Source organism: Schistocerca piceifrons, chromosome 2, assembly GCF_021461385.2.
Source record: "Schistocerca piceifrons isolate TAMUIC-IGC-003096 chromosome 2, iqSchPice1.1, whole genome shotgun sequence".
In the NCBI taxonomy this organism is placed as follows: domain Eukaryota; kingdom Metazoa; phylum Arthropoda; class Insecta; order Orthoptera; family Acrididae; genus Schistocerca; species Schistocerca piceifrons.
In genome coordinates, this window is record NC_060139.1 from 70,228,824 (window position 1) to 70,242,850 (window position 14,027).

Genomic DNA, 14,027 nt, shown 5'->3' on the forward strand with positions numbered 1-14,027 from the left:
AGTGCATGCTCTGCCACCGTAGCAGGGAGCAAAAGGAGAACTGCACCGGAAATGACTGCCAAGAAGCTCTCGGACGTTGGCGCGCCAGGTACATATAGTCTACGGTCGCGAGCTCGGCTCCAGTTCACCACCAGAAATGGAGGGTGAAGCTTTGACAATGCCAGCCACTCGTGCTCACGAAATGTCAGTAAAATCATTAGATGAATGTCAGCCGAAGAACCCTAGACAGAAGCCAATAGGGAGTTTGTCTGTGTTTAGTGTCTATACCAAGTCTCATTTAGATGCAAACTTCCACAGTAGTCTTTGGTCAGTTTTCACTATTACTGCTTTCTCTAATTACTTCAACTACCTGCCTGGTAGCATAGTTAAACCAGAACTTGCTCCCACTGAAAGAAACACTTTCAAATCATGTAAGTATTCAAATTTGGACACCAACACAATTCATTTCAGATTACTGAGTAAATAGCTGACACACATGAATAACACAGAAGGATAAACACAATATAAATAAGAAACCAATTATTCCATGTGCAAATAGTGTGGATTTGTTCACAATTTATAGCAATGATCAACTATTAAATCTGAAAGAAGGATATGATTTTTGCATAACTGATCAATGTTTTTACAGTTTTTGAATTGGGTTTTACTTTATTGTTATTATGGAAATGACTCAGTCAGTAACACATTTATTAATTCACTGACCAAGAATCCATTAACAAATGAGAGTGCATCACACTTTAACCAACAATGTGGAAGCACATCTTCAGTATTATTAAGAACACCTATAAGATGCATATTAAGCTGAATAACAGCAGAAATAAAATAAGTGCAATGGAGTGCAGTGGAATTAATCAGACAATACTAAGTGAGAAATATCAATGAAAAATCACATTAAGCTCTATTTGAGGACATGGCACAAAGTCACTGCAATGTCATACTGTATCTCTCAGTCTTTTATCATCTCTCGCTAATGTGCAAAAACCAGCAGCGAGCAGAAATTTGTATTGTGGCACAAGACTAATGAATAATGTAGTAAAACTGTACCTTGACTTCATTCTCCTGATTTCCCTTCCATGAATTTCCAGAAATTTTCTGACAAACAATACCCAGTTATCATAACATGTAGGCTTTCATGACTGGTGTCTTCATTAATTAAAATTTCCAGGCTAAGAGACTGGGGTCGAACAGTAGAAACTCTTCCTCCTGACATTTCATTGGCAACTGCTGGCATCACCTTCTGAGGTGAGTCAATGACTGCTGGGCCGTGGAGATCATGTTTATATGGAGCACATAGAGGGCACCACCACCTGTCATGTGCTGTCAACAGCGAAACTATCTATGGTTAATGTCATTACTCTCAATCACAGGTAATCGATTGCCACAGCGCGGGTACAAAGTTGACCGCCTTTTGTTTTCTGTTAAAATTATCATGGTGTTTATAAATCTCTATGGCTTCTCTGTACTTATGTGTGTAATAATGCAGTGTCTTAGCTACCACATGTGTCTAGGACACACCGGCAAATTGGCTGTCATGGAACATGTTTTTGAACATGGTTATTATGAAAGAAGATTTAGTGAGACAAGTGGGCTGGCTAAGGCATCACATTATTACGCATGTATGTACAGAGAAGCCACAGAGACTTATAAACATCACAATAATTTTAACAGAAGACAAGAAGGTTTGAAGTTAAATAGGACATAATAGTCAACTCTGTACCAATGATGAAACAATTGATTACCTGTGATCGTGAGTAATGATGTTTCGTCAGAGATAGTTTCACTGTCAACAGCACGTGATGAGTGGTGTCGTCCTCTACGCACTCTATATAAACAAGACCTCCACGGCCCAGCAGCCAGTCATTGACTCACCTCGGAAGATGTTGCCCGCAGTTGGCAACGAAACGTCAGGAGGAAGAATTTCTACTGTTCAACCATGGCCTCTTAGCTCGAAAGTTTTAATTAATGAATACTCAAGGCAACTGGGTATGATTTTGTGAAAGTCTGACACTAATAATAGTAGTTGTTTCTGCTATTTATGCAGCAAAATAACTGATGAAGACTGAAATAAAGAGGATATACAATGCACAATGTCAACAGCAAGAAAGGCATCTCTGAGAAGCAAAAATTTGGGAATACAAAATATAAATTTAAGTGCGAAAAAGTGAGTGTAATCTTAGATGGAAGTGAAACATGGATGATAAACTATACAAATATGAAGAGAAAAGGTTTTGTAAGACGGTGTTATAGAAGAATACTGAAGCTTAGATGGAAAGACTGATTAACTAATCAAGTATTACTGGAGAAAAGTGGAAGAAAAACGATATATAGCATGACTCGACCAAAAGAGGCAATCGACTGATAGAACAGAGCCTGAGACATCAAGGAATAGTTCAGCCAGTAATAGATTAGTAAAAATTGTAGAGGGAGACCAAGGATAGACTCGAATCTGAGTAAACTTCCTGGCAGACTAAATCTATGTGCTGGACCAAGACTCAAACCCAGGACTTTTGCCTTCCATAGGCAAGTGCTCTACTGAATGGGCTACCTGACCATAACTCAAACCAATCCTCACAACTGCACTTGCACCCAGTACCTCATCTCTTACCTTCCAAACTTCAAAGAAGTTCTCCTGCAAAACTTGCAGGACTAGTACTCCTGGAACAAAAGATACTGGGGAAACGTGACTTAGCCACAACTTGGTGGATTGTTTCCAAAATGAATTTTCACTCTGACATATTAAAACTCTGTGCCAGACCAGGACTCAAACCCATGACTTTCGGCTTTTGCAGGCAAATGCTCTACCAACTTTGGAATCTAGGAGATAAGGCACTGATGAAAGTGAAGCTGTGAGGGTGGGTCACAAGTCATGCTTGAGCTGCTCAGTTGGAAGAGCACTTGCTTGAAAAAAGCAAAGGTCTAGCACTTGAGATGCAGTACAACACAGAGTTTTAATCTGTCAGAAAGTTTTATATTCGTGCATACTCCAATCTACATCCATACTCCGCAAGCCACCTGACGGTGTGTGGCGGAGGGTACCTTGAGTACCTCTATCGGTTCTCCCTTCTATTCCAGTCTCGTATTGTTCGTGGAAAGAAGGATTGTCGGTATGCCTCTGTGTGGGCTCTAATCTCTCTGATTTTATCCTCATGATCTCTTCGCGAGATATACATAGGAGGGAGCAATATACTGCTAGACTCCTCAGTGAAGGTATGTTCTCGAAACTTCAACAAAAGCCCGTACCGAGCTACTGAGCGTCTCTCCTGCAGTCTTCCACTGGAGTTTATCTATCATCTCCACAACGCTTTCGCGATTACTAAATGATCCTGTAACGAAGTGCGCTGCTCTCCATTGGATCTTCTCTATCTCTCTATCTCCATCTATCTGGTATGGATCCCATACTGCTGAGCAGTATTCAAGCAGTGGGCGAACATGCGTACTGTAACCTACTTCCTTTGTTTTCAGATTGCATTTCCTTAGGATTCTTCCAATGAATCTCAGTCTGGCATCTGCTTTACCGACGATCAACTTTATATGATCATTCCATTTTAAATCACTCCTAATGCGTACTCCCAGATGGTTTATGGAATTAACTGCTTCCAGTTGCTGACCTCCTATATTGTAGCTAAATGATAAGGGAGCTTTCTTTCTATGTATTCGCAGCACGTTACACTTGTCTACATTGAGATTCAATTGCCATTCTCTGCACTATGTGTCAATTCGCTGCAGATCCTCCTGCATTTCAGTATAATTTTCCATTGTTACAACCTCTCGATATACCACAGCATCATCCGCAAAAAGCCTCCGTGGAATTCCAATGTCACCCACCAGGTCATTTATGTATATTGTGAATAGCAACGGTCCTACAACACTCCCCTGCGGCACACCTGAAATCACTCTTACTTCGGAAGACTTCTCTCCATTGAGAATGACATGCTGCGTTCCGTTATCAAGGAACTCTTCATTCCAATCACACAATTGGTCTGATAGTCCATATGCTCTTACTTTGTTCATTAAACGACTGTGGCGAACTGTATCAAACGCCTTGTGGAGGTCAAGAAACACGGCATCTGCCTGTGAACCCGTGTCTACGGCCCTCTGAGTCTCATGGACGAATAGTGCGAGCTGGGTTTCACACGACCGTCTTTTTCGAAACCCATGCTGATTCCTACAGAGTAGATTTCTAGTCTCCAGAAAAGTCATTATACTCGAACATAATACGTGTTCCAAAATTCTACAACTGATCGACGTTAGAGATATAGGTCTATAGTTCTGCACATCTGTCCGACGTCCCTACTTGAAAACGGGGATGACCTGTGCCCTTTTCCAATGGTTTGGAACGCTACACTCTTCTAGAGACCTACGGTACACTGCTGCAAGAAGGGGGGCAAGTTCCTTCGTGTACTCTGTGTAAAATCGAACTGGTATCCCATCAGGTCCAGCAGCCTTTCCTCTTTTGAGCGATTTTAATTGTTTCTCTATCCCTCTGTCATCTATTTCGATATCTTCCATTTCGTCATCAGTGCAACAATCTAGAGAAGTAACTACAGTGCAGTCTTCCTCTGTGAAACAGCTTTGGAAAAAGACATTTAGTATTTCGGCCTTTAGTCTGTAATCCTCTGTTTCAGTACCATTTTGGTCACAGAGTGTCTGGACATTTTGTTTTGATCCACGTACCGCTTTGACATAAGACCAAAATTTCTTAGGATTTTCTGCCAAGACAGTACATAGAACTTTACTTTCGAATTCATTGAACGCCTCTTGCATAGCCATCCTCACACTACATTTCGCTTCGCATAATTTTTGTTTGTCTGCAAGGCTTTGGCTATGTTTATGTTTGCTGTGAAGTTCCCTTTGCTTCCGCAGTAGTTTTCTAACTCGGTTGTTGTACCACAGTGGCTCTTTTCCATCTCTTACGATCATGTTTGGCACATACTCATCTAACGCACATTGTACGATGGTTTTGAACTTTGTCCACTGATCCTCAACACTATCTGTACTTGAGACAAAACTTCTGTGTTGAGCCGTCAGGTACTCTGAAATCTGCTTTTTGTCACTTTTGCTAAACAGAAAAATCTTTCTACCTTTTTTAATATTTCTATTTACGGCTGACATCATTGATGCAGTAACCGCTTTATGATCGCTGATTCCCTGTTCTGCGTTAACTGTTTCAAATAGTTCGGGTCTGTTTGTCACCAGAAGGTCTAATATGTTATCGCCACGAGTTGATTCTCTGTTTAACTGCTCAAGGTAGTTTTCAGATAAAGCACTTAAAAAATTTCACTGGATTCTTTGTCCCTGCCACCCATTATGAACGTTTGAGTCCCCCAGTCTATATCTGGCAAATTAAAATCTGCACCGAGAACTATAACATGGTGGGGAAATCTACTCGAAATATTTTCCAAATTACCCTTCAGGTGCTCAGCCACAACAGCTGCTGAGCCAGGGGGCCTATAGACACATCCAATTACCATGTCTGAGCCTGCTTTAACCGTGACCTTCACCCAAATTACACTCCTGGAAATGGAAAAAAGAACACATTGACACCGGTGTGTCAGACCCACCATACTTGCTCCGGACACTGCGAAAGGGCTGTACAAGCAATGATCACACGCACGGCACAGCGGACACACCAGGAACCGCGGTGTTGGCCGTCGAATGGCGCTAGCTGCGCAGCATTTGTGCACCGCCGCCGTCAGTGTCAGCCAGTTTGCCGTGGCATACGGAGCTCCATCGCAGTCTTTAACACTGGTAGCATGCCGCGACAGCGTGGACATGAACCGTATGTGCAGTTGACGGACTTGGAGTGAGGGCGTATAGTGGGCATGCGGGAGGCCGGGTGGACGTACCGCCGAATTGCTCAACACGTGGGGCGTGAGGTCTCCACAGTACATCGATGTTGTCGCCAGTGGTCGGCGGAAGGTGCACGTGCCCGTCGACCTGGGACCGGACCGCAGCGACGCACGGATGCACGCCAAGACCGTAGGATACTACGCAGTGCCGTAGGGGACCGCACCGCCACTTCCCAGCAAATTAGGGACACTGTTGCTCCTGGGGTATCGGCGAGGACCATTCGCAACCGTCTCCATGAAGCTGGGCTACGGTCCCGCACACCGTTAGACCGTCTTCCGCTCACGCCCCAACATCGTGCAGCCCGCCTCCAGTGGTGTCGCGACAGGCATGAACGGAGGGACGAATGGAGACGTGTCGTCTTCAGCGATGAGGGTCGCTTCTGCCTTGGTGCCAATGATGGTCGTATGCGTGTTTGGCGCCGTACAGGTGAGCGCCACAATCAGGACTGCATACGACCGAGGCACACAGGGCCAACACCCGGCATCATGGTGTGGGGAGCGATCTCCTACACTGGCCGTACACCACTGGTGATCGTCGAGGGGACACTGAATAGTGCACGGTACATCCAAACCGTCATCGAACCCATCGTTCTACCATTCCTAGACCGGCAAGGGAACTTGCTGTTCCAACAGGACAATGCACGTCTGCATGTATCCCGTGCCACCCAACGTGCTCTAGAAGGTGTAAGTAAACTACCCTGGCCAGCAAGATCTCCGGATCTGTCCCCCATTGAGCATGTTTGGGACTGGATGAAGCGTCGTCTCACGCGGTCTGCACGTCCAGCTCGAACGCTGGTCCAACTGAGGCGCCAGGTGGAAATGGCATGGCAAGCCATTCCACAGGACTACATCCAGCATCTCTACGATCGTCTCCATGGGAGAATAGCAGCCTGCATTGCTGCGAAAGGTGGATATGCACTGTACTAGTGCCGACATTGTGCATGCTCTGTTGCCTGTGTCTATGTGCCTGTGGTTCTGTCAGTGTGATCATGTGATGTATCTGACCCCAGGAATGTGTCAATAAAGTTTCCCCTTCCTGGGACAATGAATTCACGGTGTTCTTATTTCAATTTCCAGGAGTGTATTTCACATTTCGGATCTCCGTCAATTTCCTTCGATACTATTGCACTTCTTATCGCTATAAACACGCCTCCCCCTTGGCTAAGACATGTGTCCACAGTATCCTTTCTTCCAAGAGTGCCAGTCCAGTAAGTTCTGCAGGAGAACTTCTGTGAAGTTTGGAAGAAAGAGATGAGGTACTAGGAGAAGTGAAGCTGTGGGGATGGGTAGCTCTCCGTCAGCATCTAGGTCAGAGGTGCTCAACCTTTGTATGCTTGAGATCTACTATACGCAGTTTAGTACATTTAGAGATATACTGACTTAAAAATTCATAACAGTTTGAGCACAAAACAACACTGTAGGCAAAATTAATCATTTTAATTACACAAAATGCATGAAAGGTTATCTTCTCTCCATCAAACGTTGTAGGCCTACTACTCAATTTTCAAGATATTACTTAAGTAAAAAAATTTCCATTCACATTGAAAAAAGTTTAGTGAGATACTTGGTTTTGCGTGTCATTGGTAAGTTTCTAATAATCTGGTGAATAATTGGCCAGAGTCAACCTTACACAGTATGAAAGATGAGGATCAGTATGTTTATTTCTACACTCAGATTTCACTATGTTTATCATTGAAAATGCTGCCCCACATAGATAAGGTGATCCAAAAGACAATAAAAGATACTATGTAGCGTTTGCAATGTTAAGGTATGTTTTTACAGTCACCACTTTCCAAAAGTTATCTACATTGCATTCCTACTATAACAAAATGTCATTCTGAAATCAACTTATTTCTTCTTCACGTTCAGTCTCACTAAAAGAGAAAAAGATACTCTCTTTACTTGAAATCTCTTCCACATCCTCTTTTTGGAAACACTGAGCTACAGAAGCGAGAATAGGTTCATTGCCTTGAACTCTGAATATCAGCTTTCAAGCTCTGTCCTCAGTGCTGTCAGGTTGGCTTCTTGATACAAAGGTGTTTTTAATCGGACTATTCCAGCTGTATTTGAGGAAGTGTTTCGATAACGCAGATACTTTGACATTTGAACATTACCTTCATCTTGCACTTGTTGTTTCATGGAAGCTTGAAAACTGTGTTGCCTACTGGAGGCAGAGCTAGTCCCCTGCCCTAACAGCATGCACTGTACCACACCTCATCCTGTAGCCCTGAGTGCTCTTGTCGCTCACATAGTAACCCTGAATCACAGCACCATGCAGGAGGAAATACTGTTGCCTGGCACAAGTATTAAAGCTGGTGAAATGCTGATGGAAGAGAAAGAGACGGTATCATCAGATTTACTGCCTACAAATACCGTGCGAAACACTCATTGTCAACAAACTGGTATTTTACAAAAGCAAATCATTTACACAGATTTGACAAAGTTTACGACAGGTCAGCCTATAAAACCTTGGCAATCAATCAGTTGATCGCGATCAGCAGGTTGAGCACTCAGGTCAATCAAATTACCTTCTTCCAAATCTTTAGAACCAAGATGGCTTCCTAAGTTTAATAGGAGTTGCCAAATTTCAGAAAGAGAATCAACTTCAGGTTCATTAGTTTTTATGCATTCTGATAAGATCTCCCCCAATTTGGTTCAATGTGGTTGATTTTAATTCCCTCCTTGGTTCTATAATGTTGTCTATGGCATCTCTGATAACGTATGTTTACCAAAAATGTTTTACTGAAGATTCACCATCGGTTTCGTGTATAAGTTTATGAAGAGTTCTAAGATGGCTGTTTCACCCTTACCTATTGGCTGGAACAGAACAGTTGTATTTTTGGTAAGAGATTCAATCTCCACATCAGCAGATAGTTCAGATAAATTAACTGGGTGCCCTGGAGCATAAGACAAAATAAGCAATGCCTTGTTGTTTAAATTATTGACCTACAAATTTCTTTTTTTTTCTTTATTTATTTACTTTCGGACAAAAATAAATTTTTAAACCAGCCCTCAATGAGAATTTTAGTAATCTATCAAATTATGGGAAACTTTCTTATTCAAGCCTTTAAAACAGCTGGAATATTCTGAAACATATCCGAAAAGTAGTTTTAGCTTAAAATCACCTAACCATTAGCACCAAGGAGCAAAGTTAATTGTTCTTTTGACACCTTATATACAGACACAGATGTTTCGCATTTGAAATGTAAGTTATTTCAGGTATTCACTTCGAATAGAATCCTGTCTCGTCTAGATCAAAAACTTGTTCAGTTTGGTATCCACCTCATTCAATATTTCTTTCTGAAATGTTGAGATATTATTCAGCTGTATCATCATCTGCACTAGCTCTTTCACATTTCATTTTTTCCATTGCATTGCTTCTTTGGTGAGTCAATTTTGAAACACTTGAGTGAGCAGCAGATAGTACTGCATTTTGATTTCTTCTTTTCTATCCAATAGGTTTTGAACAGTGGACTTTGCCAGGCCCATTGCATTACAAATATTAAACTTTTTTTCACCAGCTTCTATGTCGCATAAAACTTCAAAGATTTCAGTTTCTCTTTTTTTTAGAATCAATATCCAACTTCAAATGTTATGGTGGCATTTTTCTTAAAAAAAAAAAAAGGAATGATTATATGTGATGAATAAACCAATTAACTACATCCATAATGAAAACACAGTCTTTCTAATTTACACATACCAAACTTGTTTATGATTCAGCAATTAATTCAAGCAAATAAAACAGAAACTAACATGTCAAACTACCGAGTCACTGGAAACAAATAAAGTGATATCATAGGAAATGAAGTGTGACAAAGACAAAATATAGCAGAGCATATGAAGGGAGAAGCTGAAACTAAAGAGATCATCATTACTGGCCATGTAACAAACTGAATAGAGCATTGCTATTGGCCCTGTAATGAAACACTGTGGGCCGTAAATCGAATAAGAACCATATTTTAAAAGGTCATTACAGTGAAATGCCATATAAAGAGCAGCTGCACAGGACGGCATAGGTGTATGAGGTTGACTGATTAATATCAATATTGTTTTAATGCAACTGAAATGTCTATCTGTCCTGCAGCTGAGTGGTCAGTTTAGATGGCTGCCATGCAGAGGACCCAGGCTCGATTATCGGTACTGCATAGGACTTTTACTTGATGGGAAGACTGGATTGGGGTGCACTACGCCTCGTGATGCTGACCGAAGAGCTATCTGACCAAGAGGCAGCAGTTCCAAGATCTAAACACTGACAATGACTGGGAGAGCGATGTGCCGAGCCCATGGCCCTCCATATCACATCCACATCATGTCATCATGACAGAGGATGACACAGCAGGCAGTCAACATTGCAGTCTTCAGGGCCTGAACATGAAGTTTCACTTTTTAACCCAAATATTATACATAACCACAACCACTTACTATGCATATTAAAGAGCTCCTTTCATGGTATAATCTACATCTACATGACTACTCTGCAATTCACATTTAAGTGCTTGGCAGAGGGTTCATTGAACCACAATCATACTATCTCTCTACCATTCCACTCCCGAACACCGCGCGGGGAAAACGAACACCTAAACCTTTCCGTTCGAGCTCTGATTTCTCTTATTTTATTTTGATGATCATTCCTACATATGCAGGTTGGGCTCAACAAAATATTTTCGCATTTGGAAGAGAAAGTTGTTGACTGAAATTTCGTAAATAGATCTCACCGCAACGAAAAACGTCTTTGCTTTAATGACTTCCATCCCAACTCGCGTATCATATCTGCCACACTCTCTCCCCTATTACGTGATAATACAAAATGAGCTGCCCTTTTTTGCACCCTTTCGATGTCCTCCGTCAATCCCACCTGGTAAGGATCCCACACCGCGCAGCAACATTCTAACAGAAGCTGTCTCTTTAGTGGAATTGTTGCATCTTCTAAGTGTCCTGCCAATGAAACGCAACCTTTGGCTCGCCTTCCCCACAATATTATCTATGTGGTCTTTCCAACTGAAGTTGTTCATAATTTTTACACCCAGGTACTTACTTGAATTGACAGCCTTGAGAATTGTACTATTTATCGAGTAATCAAATTCCAAGGGATTTCTTTTGGAACTCATGTGGATCACCTCACACTTTTCGTTATTTAGCGTCAACTGCCACCTGCCACACCATACAGCAATCTTTTCTAAATCGCTTTGCAACTGATACTGGTCTTCGGATGACCTTACTATACGGTAAATTACAGCATCATCTGCGAACAACCTAAGAGAACTGCTCAGATTGTCACCCAGGTCATTTATATAGATCAGGAACAGCAGAGGTCCCAGGACACTTCCCTGGGGAACACCTGATATCACATCAGTTTTACTCGATGATTTGCCGTCTATTACTACGAACTGTGACCTTCATGACAGGAAATCACAAATCCAGTCGCACAACTGAGACGATACCGCATAGGCCCGCAGCTTGATTAGAAGTCACTTGTGAGGAACGGTGTCAAAAGCTTTCCGGAAATCTAGAAATACGGAATCAACTTGAGATCCCCTGTCGATAGCAGCCATTACTTCATGCGAATAAAGAGCTAGCTGCGTTGCACAAGAACGATATTTTCTGAAACCATGCTGATTACGTATCAATAGATCATTCCCTTTGAGGTGATTCATAATGTTTGAATACAGTATATGCTCCAAAACCCTACTGCAAACTGACATCAATGATATAGGTCTGTAGTTCGATGGATTACTCCTACTACCCTTCTTAAACACTGCTGCGACCTGCGCAATTTTCCAATCTGTAGGCACAGATCTATTGGTGACCAAGCGGTTGTATATGATCGCTAAGTAGGGAGCTACTGTATCAGCGTAATCTGAAAGGAACTTAATCGGTATACAATCTGGACCTGAAGACTTGCCCATATCAAGCGATTTGAGTTGCTTCACAACCCCTAAGATATCTACTTCTAAGAAACTCATGCTAGCAGCTGTTCATGTTTCAAATTCTGGAATCCTGTTAGAAATACCATAGCAAGAAATATTGTGGATAATGTTCAAATTAAATATTTGACACAGTACACTTGTGGGATGCTGGCTTCTGCAACCAATAGTGCACAGATGGTTCCAGAAACTAGGCTCCTCACTGATTCCTGTGGTCCAACACTGAATCAGCAAGTTAATCGCTCCATTGTTCCCTGTCTGATGCAAAAATCTGTTATAGTAAATAACAACCTCTTACTACCTCATTGATACATTTTAAACAAACTGCAAAACAGAAACATTAATTCATACATTTGTCTTTTACAAGCAATTAATTACGATCTTAACATGCATCATTGACTGGCTCTAAGCTTCACAGTTCCAGAAACGCTCTCCTACTTTCCCAGTAGATTTGTCAAATACCTGACTGGGCTGCATCTACAGGAGATGGCAGAGAATGGCTGATACTGTAGAGGTTAGATTGTTGAAGATTGGCTGTGAAAGACTGAGCCAATTTGACTTATTATCCAGTTTTAGAAAAAGAATATTAATAATTTAATGTCAACATGAAGACAGTGAGCTGTCTCACATAGTGTATGGATGAAGGAACCAACATTTGTCTATTTCAGTATCCAACCAAACATTTGCCTATAGTGGGTTCAGAAAATCATGAAGAATCTAAAGACGTAGCCTGGACGGAAATTTTAACTTCACTCCTCCGAAATATGACTTTCCCTTTTAGTCATCATTCCCTCAAGTTCCTGGCTTAATCATTATAAGAAGAATCATTCACAGAAAATATTTTTTTCGCTTGTAGACACAAGAACGAATAACTTTATTTTTATAAGTTTCATCACAGATTCCAGTAACAAGTTTATGGTTAGAGGCTGCACAAATGCTTCCTCAAGGTACATTAAGTTACAAAACATATCTACAGGATGAAAATGAATTATTCTGCATATCACAAATGTTCATTGCAGTGAAACATGTTTACACAATACAAGTAGAGTTTTATGAGGTTACTTCTTCTGTAGCCCCATCAAACTCCAATTTCACATCTTCTGGTAACCCTTCAACATCTACTTCTGATTCATGGGCATTCAGCATGTTCAGCGTCACTTCAGCAGATTTTCCCATCATTCCAGACTGAGAAACCTGCTGAGTTTGCACATTGGTAATTGTCCTGACTGGGAGACCTGCATCTTCAAAAGCTTTCTTCTTAAGAGTAGTCTTGATTTGAGATCTGAAAATTGGGGAAATAGATACATGAAAATTATCTTAGTATGAACATTTTTACTTGATGAAAATAGCAACCAAAAAACAAAAATGAAGAAACTGCCACAATTACATGATGAATTAACAAGTTTCCTGTGTACAGCACACATACTCAGTTTACATACAATGGTACAATAAATTTGTGAAATTTGCATGTCACAACACTTATAATACATAGGAGGGCAAGAGTTTCTTTTTGATACATAAGCTGTTTCACTAGATCATCACATGTGGAATAGAGTCAAATTTTTACCTTGACACCATAATCTTAGTAGATTAACCCAGTCACCTACGATTTTCTGAAATAATATTTGCCACATCTTTATTTTTACCATACATTTTTTTCGCATATACATGACCAATTACAAACCATGGACATCTTAGCACTTATTGTCTCACAAATATTCACAAATACCACAGTTCTTTTGTGTGCAGTACACCATGAAGCATTTGTCCAAATGAAGGGCCACTTTACATTGCTTAGTTCAAAACACAATTCTCCATGATGTACACAAGCATAACAGATGTTGAAGTTTCTAGATTGAGTGGTTTTCTCCTCAGTTAACATGGGTAAGATCCCCAACTCCTGCCTTGAATGTTAATGGATTTTTTTCCATAGACTGGTTGTCCCTTAAAGAGGCAGTTAGGGAGAATCACAATCTTCAAAATCTGCTCTGCTACAGTGAGCTGGAATATAGTGAACTTCATCCTGTAGTGTGCTGTGTTCAGTATATGGTAGATTATGCTTGCACCCTTGTCATGTCCAGAAGATAGAAATTTATCTTCTTATACCCGTCAACATACATTTCCACAAGAGGACAGACAACAATCCGTGTATGTCACCTACACCCATTCTTCACTGTAACTGATAAAACAATTAGGTCTAATCTCTGTTCTTCCAGTGTTATGCAGCCCCACATTCTCCAGTGTACTATGAAGC

General features: G+C 41.2%; 1 protein-coding gene across 1 annotated transcript in view; it reads right to left on the reverse strand.

The window, feature by feature from the left end:
* Positions 1 to 12,611: 12,611 nt before the first annotated feature.
* Positions 12,612 to 14,027, reverse strand: part of LOC124776782 (chromatin complexes subunit BAP18) — a 52,944-nt gene continuing 51,528 nt past the window's right edge. Inside the window, exon 4 of the mRNA XM_047251920.1 lies at positions 12,612 to 13,055. Coding sequence (XP_047107876.1) covers positions 12,824 to 13,055 — 232 coding nt within the window. The 3' untranslated portion in view covers positions 12,612 to 12,823. The remainder of the gene's footprint in view (positions 13,056 to 14,027) is intronic.